This window comes from Microplitis demolitor, chromosome 4, assembly GCF_026212275.2.
Source record: "Microplitis demolitor isolate Queensland-Clemson2020A chromosome 4, iyMicDemo2.1a, whole genome shotgun sequence".
Lineage (NCBI taxonomy): Eukaryota > Metazoa > Arthropoda > Insecta > Hymenoptera > Braconidae > Microplitis > Microplitis demolitor.
Window position 1 is genome coordinate 9,870,848 of NC_068548.1, and position 20,591 is coordinate 9,891,438.

General features: G+C 28.9%; 1 protein-coding gene across 1 annotated transcript; it reads left to right on the forward strand.

Annotated features, from left to right (window-relative positions):
* Window positions 1-6,595: 6,595 nt before the first annotated feature.
* On the forward strand, window positions 6,596-19,456 carry LOC103571598 (G2/mitotic-specific cyclin-B3). The gene is made up of 7 exons (XM_014442767.2): window positions 6,596-6,809; window positions 10,200-10,444; window positions 10,504-10,833; window positions 10,900-11,349; window positions 13,820-13,975; window positions 16,875-17,155; window positions 19,016-19,456. Exons 2-7 carry the CDS (start codon window positions 10,229-10,231, stop codon window positions 19,065-19,067), a joined length of 1,485 nt encoding a protein of 494 aa, XP_014298253.1. The 5' UTR covers window positions 6,596-6,809; window positions 10,200-10,228; the 3' UTR covers window positions 19,068-19,456.
* The last annotated feature ends 1,135 nt before the right edge of the window (window positions 19,457-20,591 follow it).

Sequence of the window (20,591 nt, forward strand, 5' to 3'; positions counted from 1 at the left end):
AAGAAACCAAAGTAAATTGCCATCAACACCTGAAAAGAGAGTGGTCCTGAAACACCAATATCATAAATTTCTCAAAAAAAGAAATTTATCTAACGAGATGGTCATCATGGAACGAAATAACATTAATACGTATTTAGGACGTTCTATTACAAGTGCAGAAAAAAAAGCAATGGGATCAGGATAATGCATGTAATATGGAGATTCAAGTTAAAATAAATACAGATACTAAAATACTCGATTTACTAATTTGCTCATAAATAATAAGTAGATCATTACCGATTTCCAGCTACCAAATACAAAAAAAATAACAGTTATTCACAAATATTTTTTTTTTTTCCAACTGGTTCAAGTCTTCAACTGATTAAAGACAAAAGCTGCACTACACTGTGAAAATTTTCCAAAAAATTTTACTATGGGTGCATTGTAATACCGGACCATAAGAAAACTGGTACAAAATTTACAAGTGTCCCATAGCAAAATGTATGCGCATAGGTCCCAATCGTGTCGTCTGTGCATACGTTTACTATGGGACACTTGTAAATTTTGTACCAGTTTTCTTATGGTCTGGTGTTACAATGCAGCCATAGTAAAATTTAATAAGAATTTTTCACAGTGTATTAGAAATTGCTTAAAATTCGTAAAATACATCAGGAAATGAAGTAAAAGAAAATAGAATGTTTGAAATGTCTCATTTTCTAAAACATATTATACTTGCTGAAAACTTTCAAGATGTTACATTAAAAAATTAAGAACCATATACCTTAGAAGTGAATTATTTGTTCCACAAAAAAAGGCCTTAATACAAATTAATCTTAGCAGTTATTTACACGACATCATAAATTAAATATAAATTAATTTTTTTTAATTTTCTTTTTAAATTTGAAAATTCCGTACAAAATCAAGAAATCAAGCAATAAAATTAATAATTTTGGAAATAAAAATAGAAAATTGTCATGACAAATCTATTAATATAAATATTGACAACTCAAACTTAAACGATATCGTCTGTTGTGTACTTAAGACAAAAAAGTCAGTTTCTTAAATTCAGTATACTCTATAAATTAAGGTGTGTCGAAAAATTATGTTTTTTTTTTTTGGCACTACCAAAAATCGATGGTATATGACAAAATAAAAATTCCGTCAGAAAATCAGCTCTTAAATTCAAGTTTTAGAGGTAGTAACTCATCGCGATTTTTCATTTCCCATTTAAATAACATGGGGAAAAAAATTGCGATGAGCTGCTTGTAAAATTAGAATTTAAAAGCTGATCTTCTGTTAGAATTTTTATTTTGTCATACACTATAAATTTCTGGTAGTGTCCAAAAAGAAAAAAAAAAGATATTTTTTGACACACCCTAATATAAATATTAGACTGGGCCAAAAAAATCGACTGTATTTTTTTTTTAGAGTATGTTAAAAATATTATTTGGGATGCGGAAAAAAAATTATTGTGAAAATTTAAGCCCTTAATATTAATATTAAGGGGTCTATCATCGCAGTTTTTTAGTTTTTTCTAATGAGCGGGTTTTTATCTCATCACTCTAAAACCATCGAGGCAAACGAAATTGACTTGACCACATTTCTGAAAGGAAATTGAATCTTCTACAAAAATGGTCTGATTGAAATTTTTCGTCAGATGAACCGTTTCCTTATAATCATGCCTTCAACATTTGTATGATTTTACAATTTTATTGTTCGACTTTGGAATTTTGTAATTAATGTAAAAATAAGTTTCTGAAAAAAGCTAATAAATATTCTTGAAGGAAATTAAATGCTCTACGAAAAAAAACCTCTTAACAATTACTGCTAAATTCATTTCGTCAAAAGTTATTCAAGGTTGAAGTTAAGTCAAAACGACTTCAATAACCTTGAATAACTTTTGAAGGGCCAAGTTTAGCAATAATTGTTAAGAGACTATTTCAGTTCAGCACTTAACTTCCTTTAAAAATATTCATTGGCTTTATTTCGGAAACTGATTTTTACATTAATTACAAAATTTGGTTGAGCAATCAAATTGAAAAATCATACCAATGTTCAAGGCATGATCATAAAGAAACGGATCACCTGACGAAAAATCGCAATCAGTCTTTTTTGTAGAGCATTCAATTTCCTTCAGAAAATGTACTTAAGTCGATTCCATTTACGTCGATGGTTTGAGAGTTATGAGGAAAAAACCCGCTCATTAGAAAAAACTAAAAAAACTGCGATGACAGGCCTCTTAATATTAATATCAAAGGCTCAAATGTTCACAATTTTTTTTTTCTCATCCCAAATAAAATTTTCAATATATTAAAAAAAAAAAAAATAGTCGATTTTTTTGGCCCAGTCTAATAAATATGTATTTTACACACTCACACAAAGTTATGATTTCACTGTCGAAATATTATTTTGTATAAAAAGAATTTCATGAGTTCTTTTATTATCTTACTACGAGCATTTTCCAGTAAGACTAAGCGCGCGTGTGTGCGTGTGTGTGTGTGTGTGTGTGTGTGTGTGTGTGTGTGTGTGTGTGTGTGTGTGTGTGTGTGTGTGTGTGTGTGTGTGTGTGTGTGTGTGTGTGGATGTAAACTCTTCATATATTTTTCAATGAATTGACCGATTGAAATGGTTGAGGTGGCAATTGAAAGAGCTTGTTGGCCGTCAACTTTTCTGAAAATTTTAAATCGATCGATCAAATGGACTCTAAGATATAGAAGAAATACAGAAAAAAAAATTTTTTTTTCAGTTTTTTAAAAATTTTTCAGAAATGGCTCGATCGATCAATTCTATAATCTGAATAGTTTTAGAACTCAATAAAACGCATCGATTGCCACCTTAACCGTCTCAATCGGTCAATTCCTTTAAGAGATATCGTTGGAGAAAAAATGGTAAAAAACGATTTTTGTCGAAAACAACGGCTTTTAAAAGTATTTTCGAGCTGGAAGAGCTCGAAAATGTATTCACAAAAATGTTTTCGAGCGCCTAGAGCCCGTAGAGCTCAAAAACAGCGGGAAGTTTTAGGGCTGGCCCGCAGGGTCAACCGATAGACCGATTTTCTTTTTTTTATTTCTCAAAAGTACAAGAAATACTACGAGTCCATACCCAGGGTATTCAAACATTCGGTTCCCCATATGCCGGCTAGCAGGATACGCCCATAATACTAACTTGATGTATCGGTCGACATACCTCAGTTAGTCAAGAGGAGGCGTGGTTCATCCCCTACCCTTCTGAGAAAACGCCCAATTTATTTTACATACATTTATCTACGCCACACATTTTCACACACACCTAACTTCGAAACTGATCTTAATGTATGAAAATCCACATTGGAATTAAAACCAAACGACAACCGGCCTAATCATTCAGAATTCCCTCGCAGTTTTGAATCACCCTGGAAACACGGTAGAATCACGGTGGATCCAGGATGGTTACAGGGTGGGTTTGTGCCATTTTTTCACCGTGTATACACGGTGGTTACACGGTGTTTCCCCGATGGTTACACGGTGTTTCCACGATGGTTACACGGTGTATCCACCGTGATTCCACGTCTACCGCGTAACCATCGTGGAAACGCCGTGTAACCACCGTGTATATACGGTGATAAAATGACACAAACCCACCCTGGATCCACCGTGATTCCACCATGTTTCCACTCCAAGGGTGTTTCCAGGCTGATTCAAAACCGCCAGGGTTAGCTGCACGAAGTTGGCTCCCCGGTTAGCATTAAATATGATCTACAACAAAATTCAAAAGTTGTAGAGTAAATTCATGATGGTAATCTTGTGAAACTACATAATATTGTTATTAAACATTGAAATATTACAAAATGCTACAATTTCTCTCCGAGGGAAATAACCGCAGCACATAAACAAACAACACATGAATACACAAAAAATTCGCATTGAAACGAAAAGAAACAAAATCCATAAAAAAACTGCCAAATTGACTGTCAGAATTTAACTCTCCGGTTGGCGGTCAAAAAAAGACATGCTTTAGAATTTTAATTTCTCCCCACTTCTCTAATAGCACAGTTTGCTTAAGCAAAAGTTTACAATACAAAAGTTTCGTTGTATTTTTCGTCGAATTTCCGTCAACTTCGGACTTTTCCACTTTTTACGACAATTTGTATGCAACTTGCTATTGAATTTGACGTGAATTTACTGCCCGAATTAGAATACAAAGTCACTTCAAAAGTTGACAAGAAAAAAGTTGTCTTTAATTTTCAGGCAAATTTTAAGTCAATTTATCATTAATTTGACTTGAAAAATTGTTAAGTATATTTTTACTTTCAAATTGTAGACAATCGTATGTAAAAATTTCCTTATCTTCTGAAATGGTAAGAATGAACATGACCGATTTTTGTTTTTTCGTAAAAGTTTACCTTTAAATTAAAAAAAGATTTACCGCAAATTCTGATTTTCAACTTTTGGTGTGAAGATGTCAGCGAATTCGGGCAGCAGATTTCAGGTAATTTCAGCATAAAACAGTCAATTTCAATGCAAAGTGACTATTAGGGTTGTTCATGATGGGAATCGTGTAGAACTACAAAATGCTCCTATTGAAAATTGAAATTTTGCAAAATATTATATTTCTCTGTTATCCAATCAGACAATTTCATGTTTATCGATGTCAATTGAAAAATAAGCGCAGCATGATAATAAACAACAGTTAAATACTAAAAAAAATCGCATTTGAATCAGATCCATACGAATCCTATCATCAATCATCAGAATTGACTGCTAGAATCTATCTCTTCAATTGGCGGTCAAAAATGGCATACAGCAGAATTTCAAGTTCGCACTGTTTGTTCGTAATAGAAATCATATAGAAGTGCATAATTTTCATTACAAATATTGATATTTAACGAAATTTAAGGATTTTCTTCTTTTTCATGCGGAAAATGTCATATTTATCGATGTCCATCACAAATGTTTATATCGAATAAAATTCCAAGTTAGGTATCAATTACTAACCCTGATTAATCTGAGAACGAATTAAAGAACGTTAATAGTATAAAGTAACCTAAAAGGTTTCTATATGAAAGTTTTGTTCTTACATTTCACCGGCTAATTAAATTATCACAATAAGAAGCAGAATACAGAAATTATAAAAATTGATTAATTTTTTAAGCCTAACAAAACCTATAGGGAAATCAAATCGATTCTTTTTTAATGTCAAGAAAATAATAAAATCAAAAAATATTTAAATCGAAAACCAAAAGTAAACTTATCAATCATTATATTGTATATTAATTTAATTAATCTGTGTTTGGAATATTTTTGATAAAATGCATTCAAAATTCTATAAATAATTATAATATTATTTAACTGTACTAAACTTTTCTATTATAATTGGTTACAAGATAATTTTTTTATAAGAATAGCACTATCGTACAATTTCTCACTCAGATGCTGATTAAATATATTATTGTACTATATTTAGAATTATAAAAATTATATCATTAGAGTTTACATCGGTTGTAATTGTTTATTACTATTATAAATTATAATATTAAAAGATTCACTTCCCTTCAATATATAAACCAATCGGCATGCTTATTATTTTCATACAAGTTCTCTAAGAAATTTATTATCTAACCAATTTTCAGTATGAATATGCCATCTATTAATGAACTTGCAGACTATTTTGTAAAATCTGCTTTATCTAAATATAGTACTTGTATTTGATATTTATACTATTCCTCAACGCTACGCCAATGGCACCAATTATTACTCATGACTCTATGTGTAAACTCCTTTATAAATTTTTGGTAATATCCCCCCTTTCCCCTTTACTATCACTGCCGCCAACCTTGTAAATTTCAGACTAGGCAGCCATTTTGTTGGCAAAGTGTCCCCATCCCGTGGTAAAGCCACCGTGAAATCACGGTGGATACACCGCGTAATGACAGTGGTAAAATGAAACAAACCCACGGTGTTCCCACCGTGATTCAAATCTGCGAGGGATACAAATCATAATAAATATCTCACATGGAATGTTGCCCAGTTAAAAGAAAATAACTCAACTATTCATTTACCTGTGTAATAACTCATTTTTTCAACAATAACATCCTTCGCGAAATAGTTACGACATAATCTCGACGATTTTAAAGACCGAAAATTTACATTTATAGTCTGTTCCTAAAGGGCCCGACGTTTTCCATCATTGGGAAAAGTAAAAGTTGGTTTTCTTTTACAAAAAGGAGCACATCGCTTACCCATATTCTGTATAATTTTTTTATTTCTCTGGTATCGAATATATATGATGATTATGCGACACTAGAAGCTACTCCAAAATACATATTTAACTGACAAATATACTGTATATTCATTATGGTCTGACATTTATATTATTTATCGAAAACATCATGTAATTAACTGTAAATTTGAAAATTTCTTGGGTTTTTTTTCCTAAATAACTCTAAAACAAATTTTTATTCTTTTTAAATTTGACATTTAAAAATGCGCGCTCGACCAAATTCGCTATCATGCTGCTCTCAAGCGGAGGAGTTTGGCAAAACGGAACCCCATTGGGCGAATTGTTAAAATATTTCGCTACTTTTGATCATAGATGGAGCGACTGACAGAAATTTTCAAGGAACCAGTTGTACTCTTACTAAAATCTCCGTCAGGACTTTCTCGCGGTGCCCAAGTCGGCGACGGTTGGGTTTGAGCTTATTTATATTCAGAAAACAAAAAAATTTTAAGAACAGCACAACAACATCATTAACCAATGAATTTTCCAATTAAATAACATAAATTATTCAATACTCAACGACTTTTAATTATTAAAATAGTGATATCCACTTATTTTATACTCAAAATACAAAGGTAAGAACAATCATACTTCCTTACGTTAACCAAGTTTTCTTAAAGTTGTACAACAATTATTACTACTAACTTGAATACCCTACAATACACGAAATCTTTTTCCAGTGTTGTACGAAATAATTATCTTAGTCAAAAAATGAATTACTTCTCTTTATATTGTTGCAGTTGATAAATTTGTTAATTAATAAATATAGATATGATCAAGTAGATACGTAAAAACTTGACGTTATTTTTCCCGCGTTTTTTTTCTACACTATTTTCCATAATATTGTAGTTAATTCGTGCATCTTTTACAGTTATATTTAGAGTAATGCTACGATTTTGAATAATATTTCGTTACTCAAGTTTTAAAATTGACATACTTACATGGTAGACAATTTTGTTTTAGTTTATTGATGGTACAGTTTTGTAACTCACATCTAACCTCTTTTTTTTCAGTCGATTCACTCGGAATTTTAGTTTATAGAATTAATTTTTCTGGCTGTGGATATAAACACTTAATTGATTATACAGAACCTAAGGATTACTGTACGCGAAAAATTTCACTATCCCTGAGAAATTTTTTACTTGCACCAAAAAATTTTTTTTTTATTATGAATTGAAAACAAAAATTTTGTTGAGCAAAGATATTTTTTCTTGTTCTAAAAATAATTTTTTTTTCATTCTATAATCCAAATTATTTCTACTGCCACAAAATCTTATTTTGTGTACGGAAAAAGTCATACTTGACCTGTTCTCATCAATAATCATTAATTAAATCTTTACAGTTATGCCTTTACATAGCTGCTGCTACCCTCATATATTGAATAAAAAAATTCTGGTTATTTTAACATAGTATATTATAATAGAAATTTGATATTAAGAATAAATTTATTGCTGCTGATATTTGATTACATAAATTATCAGTCGTTCTTAATTTCTTGATTGGGTATTTCACACTAACATTGATATGTACTGGGTTGCGAATTCTTTAATGAGAGTATTTGCAATTAAAAATTAAATTTATAGTCCATAATTGAAATTATATCGATTAAAATTACGAAATTAACTTTTAATTCAACAACTTGAATTGAAAATTTGAAAAATCAATTTTAATTCAGAGATATGAGATTCAAAATTAAAAAATTGATATTTAATCCGGCACGGAAGATTCAAAATTTAAAAATTAATTTAAATGTACACACGTGGTATTTAAAATCGAAAAACTCATATTTAATCAGACAAGTGAAATTGAAAATTTAAAAATTAGTTTTTAAATTGATACGTGGGTTTAAAATTTCAAAAATTAATTCTAATTCAGAAACATGGGATTAAAAATTGAAAAATTACTTGTTAATTCAAACTCGTGGGATCAAAAATTGGAAATTACTTTTTAATTTAGATACGGTACGCAATCAAATAAGTAATCAAAACAAAAAATTTGACGGCACACAACAGGAAAGAGTACTGTTTTACTTGACCTTCAAGTTTAAATATTTTTAAATTTAGTCTTAATCGTCAGATATAATAGAATTTCAAATAAAAAGATCATTCATAGTTAAGACATTTAAAAATTAAATTTTTTGAATAATTTTCAGTGTAGACAGAGAATTTAAAATTAAAACCACTAATCCGATGTTCGGAATTTAAAATGTTTTATTAATTTTTAATACGAAAATAGAAAATTAAAAAACGCAATGTAATTTTTGAATCCCCTTTAGCTATGGCTAATTAAAATTTTTCATTTACTTTTCAATTATTAAATATGGAATTTGAGATTAGAAATAAATTTTAGAATCTGGTTTTCCGAATTGAAATTGATCATTTAATGTTTTATTTTAAAACGTAGATTTAAAAACTAAGCCATTACATTTTAACGCTACTTTACGAATTCAAAATTTCAAATTTAATTTTTAATTAAAAAATGTAGGTTTAAAAATTAAGAAATTATTTTTAATTCAAAGATATTGAATTAAAAATTAAAAAATTATTTTAAATTTGTTGTTTTTGGATTATGAAATATAAAAAAAAATTTAATTGAAGCACTAATGCAATTATAAATTTAATGCGCTATTTGCACCCCTAGTATTTATTAAAAATTCTCACGTTAACTTGAATACTCTGGTGAAAGAAGCAATTTGAAAAGATTAAAAAAAAAAAATTGAATACTTTTGAATTGTTTTATAAACTTTAAATCCTCCTAATTTTCTTCTAATTTTAAATCCCTTGAAAAGTTTTAAATCACCTGTTACTCAAAAATTCGGAAAAAATCTGAGCTATTCAATTTTCTAAATACTTCACTATATATTTTAATCAGTAAAGAAAACTCGAATTTTCTGGTTGTTGAAAGACTTGAGACGATTCGACAGTACAAAATTTTTTAAAATACTTCTTAATCATTTAATAACCGAATTTCATTTTATACGGACATTCAGAAGAATTCAAAAATCACTATTTTCAAACTTTTTTCAATCGCTAATTAATACTGAAGTTTCGATTTGAGACTTAGAGAAATTTTAAAAATACTCTATTTTTTTTTAATATTACCAAATAGTTTTCAATCACTAAAAAAATTTTTAATCGCTTCAAATACTTTTTGATTTTTATTTCAAATTCAGTAATATTAAAAAACATTCAAATTTTTTAAAAATCTTTTCTAACCCTAAGGCCAGGATTTTTTCTTTTATTAAAAAAATTGACAATTAATAAATAATGATGTTAAATTTTTGATATTACGGAAAAAATATTGGTCGTGTAGAAAAATTTTTCAAGTAAAAGTTGTTCAAAATTAAATTTTCTAAAAACAATGTCTCATATAAGTGTTCCTTAGGATTAATAAGGAAGCCGTAATTTCAAAATTATGATTTTTATAATTAACAAAAATTTGAATCATTCATTATGAATCTTAATTTAGGAATTACGTTGAAAATATTGGTCTTATAAAAAAATTTTTTAAATAAAAGTTGTTCAAAATTTAATTTTGTAAAAAAATGTCTCTTATTATTTTTTTCTTAGGACCAATATTTTCATCGTAATGTCAAAGTTAATATTTTCATAATTAAAAAAAAATTGAATCATTCATTATGAATCTTAATTTCTAAATTGCGGTGAAAATATCGGTCGTATAGGAAAATCATAAGAGACATTTTTTTTTCGAAAATTAATTTTCCTACAACTTTTGTTTGAAAACTTTTTCTATAAAACCAATATTTTTGCCGGAATATTAAACATTTGAACGATTCTTTTCAAAATTAAGGCAAAAATCTTGGCCCTACTAATCACTTTTCTCAAACAGGGTAGTGTTTATTTATTCAGTTGTCACCTGCTATCATTTAACGAATAAATTTTTGTTTTAGCACTAATTTAAGAACTTATTATAACTTTTATCTATTAAATTAAAATAATTTTCAGTGTTGATTCTATTGTAGAGAAGATAAAAAATGGCACCACCAAAAGTGATAAATAATCAAAATAAACCTGTTAGCGTGGGTATTACAGTTAAAAAAGGTATTACTACAAGAAATCAAAAAGCAGCAGATCAGCTCAACATCAAACCACACATGCCCGTTAAAGATTTAAGGGTTAAACGAAAAGCAGACGCATCTCCTCTCAAAGACAAAATAACTAAAAGATCAGCTCTAGGCAACATCACTAATGTAAATATATTATTTATTTTAAAGCGAGTTACTTTTTTTAATTAAAGTATTATCTTTAGGCTATTGGGAAATCATTGGGTGTTCAATTACCAGAAACTAAAAGAGCAGTCAAGAAATCACAAGTAAAACCTATTACTTCGGTGTACACTCTTAGGAATAACGAAAAAGCGACAGTAAAACCCAATAATGTCACGAGTTCAAAATTAAAACCTGCCGGCAAAGTCACAAAAATAACGAAAAAAATAGAAGAAAAGAAAAACGTATCGCAAAAAAGCTCAAATCAAAAACCAAGTGATGTAGAAAAATCTGACGAAAGTTCTCTTTATGTTAGCGCACTAGAGGACTTATCCCACGATAGTGCAAAAAAAATTAGAATAATTAACGAAAAAGTAAGTGGTAATTTAAACTACAAAGATACAAAATATAAACTTTTTTAAAAGTCAAAGTAATTACAGATCGAAGAAGAAGAAGCCACAGCAGTTGAAAAACTTGATAAGTCTAAAAAAAATTCAACTAATGCTCAAACTTTGCCACTTGCTGAACATTTAGATAATACACCAATCCGAGAATTACCTGCTGGTGTTTTGTGGGATTTTGATGTTGAAAATTGGCGCGATCCTTACCAAGTATCCCATTATGCAATGGAAATATTTGAGTATCTCAAAAGCCGAGAAACTAAGTTCTCTATTGGTGATTACATGGAAAAACAAGTATGTCTTTCACGGTGGATGAGATCTTTATTAGTTGATTGGATGGTTGAAGTTCAAGAATCATTTGAATTGAATCATGAAACTTTGTATCTAGCTGTTAAATTGGTCGATTTATACTTAACTAAAGTGACTGTGGGAAAAGAGACTCTACAGCTCTTAGGAGCTGCTAGTTTATTTATAGCTAGTAAATTTGACGTAAGTAAAGCATTTTATTGATATCACAAACCAATGCCATCAATAGGGTAGAGGTACCGTTTTTTGCCACTCTAGGGCCGGTTTTGGACACTTGAAAAATTTAAATACAATAATTTCTAAAAGATGCAATGACACAAGTAATTAAGGGATAGAAAAAAAATTCGAAATTTTTGGGTGATTTTCAACATGCTGTAACTTGGTGAAAAACGGTCGTAGAAAAAAAATAAAAAAATCAAATTGTAGCCTCAAGTTTCTAGTTTTCATATCTGGACTTCAAATTTATTTATCATGCACGGTTCCAAAGTAATCCTAAGAGAACCGACGAAAAAAAAATTTTCAAAATTTTCGCTTATTTTCCAACAAGTCTGTGGGCTTCAATAAATTTTTTTGGATAATCTGACCTTATGACTCTTAAGAAATTTTATGCCCTTCAATTTGCTGGCCTCAAAAAGTCTACGACGATTTGGCGCCGAGTTATCATTGATCAAAGCAAAAAAGTCTATTTTGGCTTTGATAATCAATAACTCCGGATGTATTGGTCGTACAAAGAATAAAAGTAGGGTTTTGAAAACTGCAAAACATTCTCAATAAGGCGAAATTAGTGGCTTCTGATAGAAAATTTTTTTTGAAACGATAATGTTTATTAAACAACAGGTAAACATTCGCATATTTAAAGATATACGGAAATCTTGGTTTAACTTTGGATATAACGGATGAACAAAGGATACTGTAGTTTTTTTTTCAACCTCAAAGTGTCCTGAAAAACCCTGAAAATTTCAAAGCGCTAAAATTGTTCTTTCCTAGTGTCCCAAAGCTCTAAATTCATCCATTTTGCCAAAAAATCACCATAATTGGTAGCTTCTCAGTTTTTGTTCATTTTTAGTAGATTTTATAAAAATCTAACTGTTGTATTTGTCCTCATGACGCAATTTTACAAAAATTTTAACATTTTCTATCTATTTGAGTCAAGTAGGTTCCAAAAGTTCTATTCGTGAAAAAATTTATAAATGTATATATTAGGGTATTTCAAAATAAACATTTAGTTTTTTTTTTTAAAGTCTTATGGTCTTAAAAGTTAGTCTTAGGTATTAAAAAAATCGTCCCAAAAGAGTAGCTTGAAAGCTCAATCCTGCTAAGAGCTCAATCAATAATAATTTTCTCATTTGAATTACGTGTAAAAAAATTTTTTTTTTGTTTTTTATATATAAAAGTATTTAAAAAATTTTTTTTTCGAAAATCAAAGTACGTGATCTTGTAGCAAATTAAATTCTCTATAAAAAAGCCCTTCAGTGTTTTCTTCGTACAACTAACAAAAAAAGTTATAAAGCTTGAAACAATTATGAATTGAAAAACTTAACGTAAAGATAATTTCCGGATTTTATTACGTGTACATGTTTATATGGTGAATCTATATAATATGTATAATCAGTAAGGTGTTTCAAAAAGATTTCTGAAATCACTTATTTTTTGTAATAATTTCGAAAGAAAAATATTTTTTTAAGAATTAGAAATTTTTTTTCTTTCTGTATTTTTAATTTAAAAAAAAAGTTCTGTTCTTAAAGTAAGGAAAATTTTTCCCATGTATTCAAAAAAAATTGACAGATAACATTAGTTCAGAAGAAAAAACCTAAATTTCTATTTAAAAAACTGTTTAATATAATGGAAACATGAAGTTATACTATTTAATATAGTTTAAAGCTTCATAACTTTTTTTCTGTTAGTTCTCCGGAGAAAATAATCAGAAGCTTTTTTGTAGAGAATTTAATTTTCTACAGAGCTGTGTGCTTCGATTTTCGAAAAGAAAATTTTTAATACTTTTATTTTTAAAAAACAAAAAAAAATTTTTTTACATGCAATTTGAATGGGAAAATAAGTATTCGTTGAGCTCTTAGTAGAATTGAAATTTTGAGCTCCTCTCTTGGGAGGATTTTTTTTTTATACCTAAGACTAACTTTTGAGATCATAAGAAAAAATTTTTTTTTTTTCTGAAACACCCTAATATATATAAATATATATATACGATATAAAACGCGGTTCTCCCAAGATAGCGTCCACAATTCTATACCGATCTTGATGAAAAATTTTTTTATATTCTTTAGCTGAAGAGCTCGGTTCAGTTTGAAGATGAGCTAAATCGGCCAAAAAGTTTAAAAGTTATAGCCGTTTAAAGATTTTTTAATTTTTCAAAAAATTCAACTTTTTTTTATTTATCTTCAAATAACTTTTGATCCTAAAGAGATCATCTATTTTTGGTGATTGAATCTTTATATTCATTCGATTTGCTTTATAAATTTTTGAAAATTTTATCTTATAATTTTTTATTAATTAAAGTAAAGTATCAAATGTCCAAAAAATAGAGCAGTGGCCACAAATGGTACTTCTACTCTACATATATTTTCTTCAACATTATAAATTCCTCCCTTAATATTATTAATTTAATGATTGAATATATTTTTATCTCTGTTTGTAGGAAAGAATTCCTCCGATGGTTGAGGATTTTCTATACATATGTGATGGTGCTTACAGCCAACGTGAGCTCACTAGAATGGAAATGAATGTACTAAAGATCGTTGATTTTGACTTAGGAATCCCATTGTCTTACCGATTTCTCCGACGTTATGCAAGGGTATTTATTATTATTTTTTATTTATTTATCAACGCCCCTCGGAAATTTTACAACAATTTACACAAATGTGTGTCTATATAACATAAGTAAATAATATAATCTCGTAGACTAACAACCCATTGCACAAATATATACATTGAATCAGAAAAAAAGAAAACATAAATATATATATATATATATATATATAAATATATAACAGAAAAGGAATCTATCGAATAAATAACAATCATTAAATTAAACTTTATTAGAAAATTCAGCTAAAGAAATGAAATCAATGGTAACTATCATAAGCAATAAGTTGATGCAAGATTCATTTTCACTACCATTACGCTGTGTACCACAGATCAGATCACTTCAGGATTACACTCCTTGCATACTTTTTAATGTACTTTGCCGATACATCGAATATATCAATTTGTGGAACAAACTCATTCACTGCTTTTGAGTTACGATAAATAGGAGCTCTCGTCGCATAGTTAGTTCCAGCAATGGGCAATTCCAACGTTCTAACTGATCTTAAGTTTGCAACTGGTATCAAAAAATTTAATCGATTGAATACATCCGGCACGTCTAAATGTCCGTTTATACCATTCGCCCCATTGCAGAATGTCATATTTCCTTCTGACAGCCAGTTCCTTGTATCCAATATAATCATAACCCTGTCTTCGATCCAAGGTCATTCCTCTTAGTTTGAGTGCACTGCTTCTAGCTTGTCAATTCGGTATCTGTGAATCGGATCCCAAATGATACACCCATACTCCATGACCGGTCTTACAAGGGAATCAAATAATTTTACCAGGGTCCTGTCTATACTAAAGTTCTTACTCGACCTTAGAATATTTCCCAGGATCTTACTGGCCTTGAGCGTAACATTGTTAACGTGCTTATCGAGAACTAGTTTTGTGTCAACGTACACTCCCAAATCTTTGATACCATCCGCCTGTGAGATCGTATTGTTACCGATGTAGTATTGATTTTCACTGACTGCTGTCCGCCGAGAAAATTTCAATACAGCACATTTCTTAACGTTCAGGCTTAATTTATTTAGTTCACACCAATTACTTAATTTGTTTATGTCATCCTGCACTATGAGTATGTCCCCCACATCCTTAATACATCTAAAAATTTTCCAGTCGTCAGCAAACAGCGCATATTCAGACGATAGAGCATTACCGATATCGTTAACAAATATACAGAAGAGGATGGGATCAAGATGCGACCCTTGAGGCACCCCAGAGGTAACCTCAAACTCTCTGGAAAAATGATCACTAATTTTTACCCGTAGACTCCTCCCTCTCAGATACGACGCATACCAGTCCAGTATAGACCCCGACATTCCGTATTTTTCCAACTTGGCCAATAACACTTCATGGTTCACCATATCGAAGACCTTCCTGAAGTCTGTATATATGAAATGGCCTTCCCACTTATCGGATAAGTGCCGCAATATATATTCTGTATACGTCATTAGATTTGTTGTGGACCGGGCCTTCATAAAACCGTGCTGCTGATTTATTATCATGCCCCTGAACCAGAAATCGATGTTATTAAGGATCATCTTCTCAAAAAGTTTGGGCAGAGCTGACTGAATACAAACTTGTCTATAGTTGTTCACCTCATTTCTAGCGCCAGATTTGTGTATAGGGATCACATGAGCCTTCTTCCACAGGTCTGGGAAAACACCCCAACTCAATGATTTATTGAATATGAAATATAGCGGCTCACATAGCCCCACGGCATATTTCTTAAGGAATGAGTTTGATATTCCGTCCGGCCCAGGACTCTTTGATGCGTCTAGCGACAGTAGTCCCTTCATTAAATCATCAAAGGTGACCTCGATCCTACCCAGGCTAGCATTCCCGTGATTAACCTCACCTAAAAGACTCTCGACATCGTCCTGAATCCTTATTTATTAAAAGCTTTCAAAAATCAGTCCGTTTGATTTATTTTCTTCTTTTAAAACAAATGTTTCTTATTACCCATGTAGGGAATAAATTAATTTAACGTAAAATTTTAAAACTCGTGGTCAGCTGTAACTGTTTTTTAAAGGAAGTTTTGAAACGTTACATTATTAATGTATCTAAAACAGGGTTGCAAGTAGCGCATTAAATTTATAATTGCATTAGTGCTTCAATTAAATTTTTTTTTATATTTCATAATCCAAAAACAACAAATTTAAAATAATTTTTTAATTTTTAATTCAATATCTTTGAATTAAAAATAATTTCTTAATTTTTAAACCTACATTTTTTAATTAAAAATTAAATTTGAAATTTTGAATTCGTAAAGTAGCGTTAAAATGTAATGGCTTAGTTTTTAAATCTACGTTTTAAAATAAAACATTAAATGATCAATTTCAATTCGGAAAACCAGATTCTAAAATTTATTTCTAATCTCAAATTCCATATTTAATAATTGAAAAGTAAATGAAAAATTTTAATTAGCCATAGCTAAAGGGGATTCAAAAATTACATTGCGTTTTTTAATTTTCTATTTTCGTATTAAAAATTAATAAAACATTTTAAATTCCGAACATCGGATTAGTGGTTTTAATTTTAAATTCTCTGTCTACACTGAAAATTATTCAAAAAATTTAATTTTTAAATGTCTTAACTATGAATGATCTTTTTATTTGAAATTCTATTATATCTGACTCAAATTCTCTGGATTAAAATTAATTTTTTAATATTTAATCCCACGTCTCTGAATTAAAATTGATTTTTCAAATTTTCAATTCAAGTTGTTGAATTAAAAGTTAATTTCGTAATTTTAATCGATATAATTTCAATTATGTACTATAAATTTAATTTTTAATTGCAAATACTCTCATTAAAGAATTCGCAACCCTGATCTAAAATATGCATATTTTGTCAAGTTTTAATTAATTGTCTTGTTTTAGTGCATAAAAGTATCAATGCCAACTTTAACCCTCGCTCGTTACATTTTGGAGTATTCATTAATGGATTATGCAACAATAACGTTTAGTGATAGTAAAATAGCCGCTGCTGCTCTTTTCCTTGCTCTTCAAATGAAAGATCTTGGTGGATGGACTCCAACTTTAGAATATTATACTGGGTATAAAGTTGATGACATTAAAAATATAGTCAATGTACTAAATCAAGGCCTTCATCGAAAATACAAGGATGCTTTAGCTACTGTTCGCAATAAATACAGTCATAAGTAAGTGTATGCATGTTTAATTAAAATTATTATTTAAAACAATTTTTCTTTTCACTGACATTTAACAAAAAAACTTTCCCTGATAGTCACACTTTCTTTTCTAAATCTTGCTGTCAGTATTTTCGGTCAGGTTAACGTCAAGTTTTGCTGTTTTGTTTTTCCTGTAATAGGGGAGAGTGGGGTCAATTGAACCAAAGGGCAATTGAACTAGTAAGCTCAAAAAGTTGAAAAAAATCTAAAAATGAATCGTTCTCTTGGAATTATATTTTATTACACTAAGTCTTAGTCTGACCAAAATTTCGAACCAATATCATGATTTAATTTTAAAAAATTCAAGTTCTTGTGTTTTTAGGCCTCTGAACTTTTTTTTCAGCTCTTGAAAAATTGTTTAACAATTTTTTAATTTTCAAATGTAATCTTAAAATTTTTTTTATAATACCTTCTTACACATATTAGTCAAAAATTTCTAACTTTACTTCTAGTAAAATAGTTCTTGAATATTTTTTTTAAGACTAATTATTTCAATAAAATCATATGGGGTCAATTGAACCAGTACTCTCGGGGACGGTTGAACCACACGAATCACACTGTGAGCATCAGACATACACGCGCATCTTGAAAGAATGTGAAAACAAGCTAAACTAACCAAGAAAAAAAATAATTATATTGACAGAAGTTTTAAAAGTGATTTTTATAACATATCACGTTATATAAAATAATAAATATTATTAGAAGTGTTGTAATTTTAGTTTTAAGCTGTAATGAATAGTAAATTATTCATTAAAGTCATTCGTTTGTGGTTCTAATACTCTTGGTTCAATTGTTCCCGACTAGTGGTTCAATTTCCCCCACAAAGGGGACGATTGAACCATTTGATGCAGTTGTACAATTTCGTATTTATTAAAAATTTCCATCATTTGTTGAGTTATGTGCTTATGAAAAATGATAGTCTATATAATAAATTATAGTTTCGTAAAAAAAAAAGATATCATTTTGCTTTTATTTATATAAAAAAAATGTTAACGTATTTTTGGTTCAATTGACTCCACTTTTCCCTATTCGCTATGAGTGTGACTGCAGCGCCAGACAAAATATGAACTACGGGAGGCTGTCAGAGTATGTTTTTATACGTATGTCAATAGCAAGAAACATAAAAATAAATAAATATTATAAATAATAGTAAAAAAAAAAGTTGTAAAAAATATGTGACAGTTTTATAGTAATTGCAGTTTTGTTTTTTAGCTAAACGAATCAACAATAAGTAAGTATAATGATAAAAAATAAAAAAGAATGCAGTAAGCATTTAGGTTAAGTTGTTTGAAATTCATATCAAAGTCAAAATATGATATTGAGGAAAAAATCAAAATGAAAAATAAATAATTAAATGATAACAAAATAAATACTTTCACGTGTGCTTGCTTACGATTTCAGTAATCATAGCCTCCCGTAACTCCGAAAGTAACCACTGCAAACGCTTCAGTCAATTTTATTTCCTCTACCATGGCTTCACTCAGAGCGAATACCATTTCATTTTGAATTAAATAAATATTTCCAATGATTTAATAAGCTTTGCACTTTATCTGAAAAGTCGTTTGAGAATCCATACAAAAAACGGTATGTGTGTGATTTTCAGTGTGTTGATATTAAAACTCATACTTTTTTGACCATTGGTTACGGGGGTCATTTTACCATGCTTATCACGCTTGACCCTTTGAACAAATCGTATTTCAATGATGTTCTTACCCATTTTCCAAATATGAGTAAAATCATTCAAATTTTGAACACTAACCAAAAAATATTCCATAAGGTTTTCATGTTATTTAACTGTATTATTCTAATATATGGAAAATTTTTTTGCAGGATATTCTTCGAAGTTGCTAAAATACCATTAAAAGATAACTTGGACTTATAGTGAATCGTCAAACTATTAATAATAATTTTAAAACTTTTTAGTTATTTAAGAAATTGCGTTCTGCAGTTTGTATGATCAATTATCTATTAATTTTTATAAAGTATTGCATTATTTTAAAAAAAAAGTCTGAATCAACACCTAAAGCTATTCAAAAAATTTTAAATACGAAAATTAATAACATGCCAAATTATACAACGTACGATGGTAATTTTGAAAAATAAAAAAAAATTACAGTTTGATAGAAAATTGATTTTGATATTCACACAATTGTAGGAAATTTAAATTTATAGTTATTTTCGCTGTTTATAATATATATATATATTTTTTTTTATTAAAGTAATTGTAAAAAAGTTCATTTCTATCATTTTATTTATTTTACGGAGAAATTTAGTACCTTACTGTTTCGCTCTAAATGAAATAAAATATCTATTTTGTAAAATAATTAAATAAATATGTGTTGTAAGAAAAGTATTAATAATGCAGGTTTTTACTGAATTTAAATTAATCAGAGCACTGATGGAAACTTTTTTTATAAAAACAATATTTAATTATTTAAATTCTTCAACTGATACTTAGTGATGTAAATACAGTCTATTTATTACAGAGACTCAGTTCTGATTATATTAATCGTGTATTTTGTTTTAAATACGTTATAATTACTAATAGATTAATTGTAATATGGCCCAATCTTATTGTTAACATTTTTTTTTAATATCTTTTTACATTTGCGTAAATTATATCAATATTTTTGTGGATACTCTCACATTGATAAATAATATCTACCAGAAATTACATCATTAGCTTTATTTATCAAAATAAAATTATGTAATAATACCTTTTTATGAATTCAAAATAAAATTATTTTACAAAAAAACCATCTTTCGTTCTGTGATGATAAAAAATTCGAATTTTATAAAAAGACAACATATAGGAAGACTGTACATTTCCCTGAATAAGAAAAGTGATGAGAAAAAATTTTTAAAAAAATTTTAGTATTTTTCAATATTTTTACATTCTCAATCAAAATTCAAAAATATTTTAAGCGAATAAAAGAATTCTTGGCGGGAGAGATTGTGCTCTATAATCGACTCGTGAAAACCGGATTTTCCTTTTTTTTTTTTTTTTTTTTTAAGGGGATCCAGTGGTCTAGAAATTTCGAAAAAAATTTTTTTTTTATCATATTTCGAAAGTATAGTTTTTCAAAAATATACTATTAAAATATGGTGATGATATTTCCAGTATTTCATGTTCTAAAAGCTATTTAATAGGCCGGCCGACTGAGTTGTTTTTATTCTAATGTTTGGCGGAAAACATCTGCTTCGAATTCTATACCTAGTTATAATAATGATAAACCAGCCATCATATAATGAAAAACAAGAAAAACCGAAGAAATGTACAAGAAAAAAATATGGTGCTGAAATAGCTGATTAATCGTAAGTATATGTTCAAATCTAGTTTTCTTCAGAATTTCTTTGACTAAAACTTTAAACGCGTTTATCTCGAATCTACTTTTTTCTGCCTGGC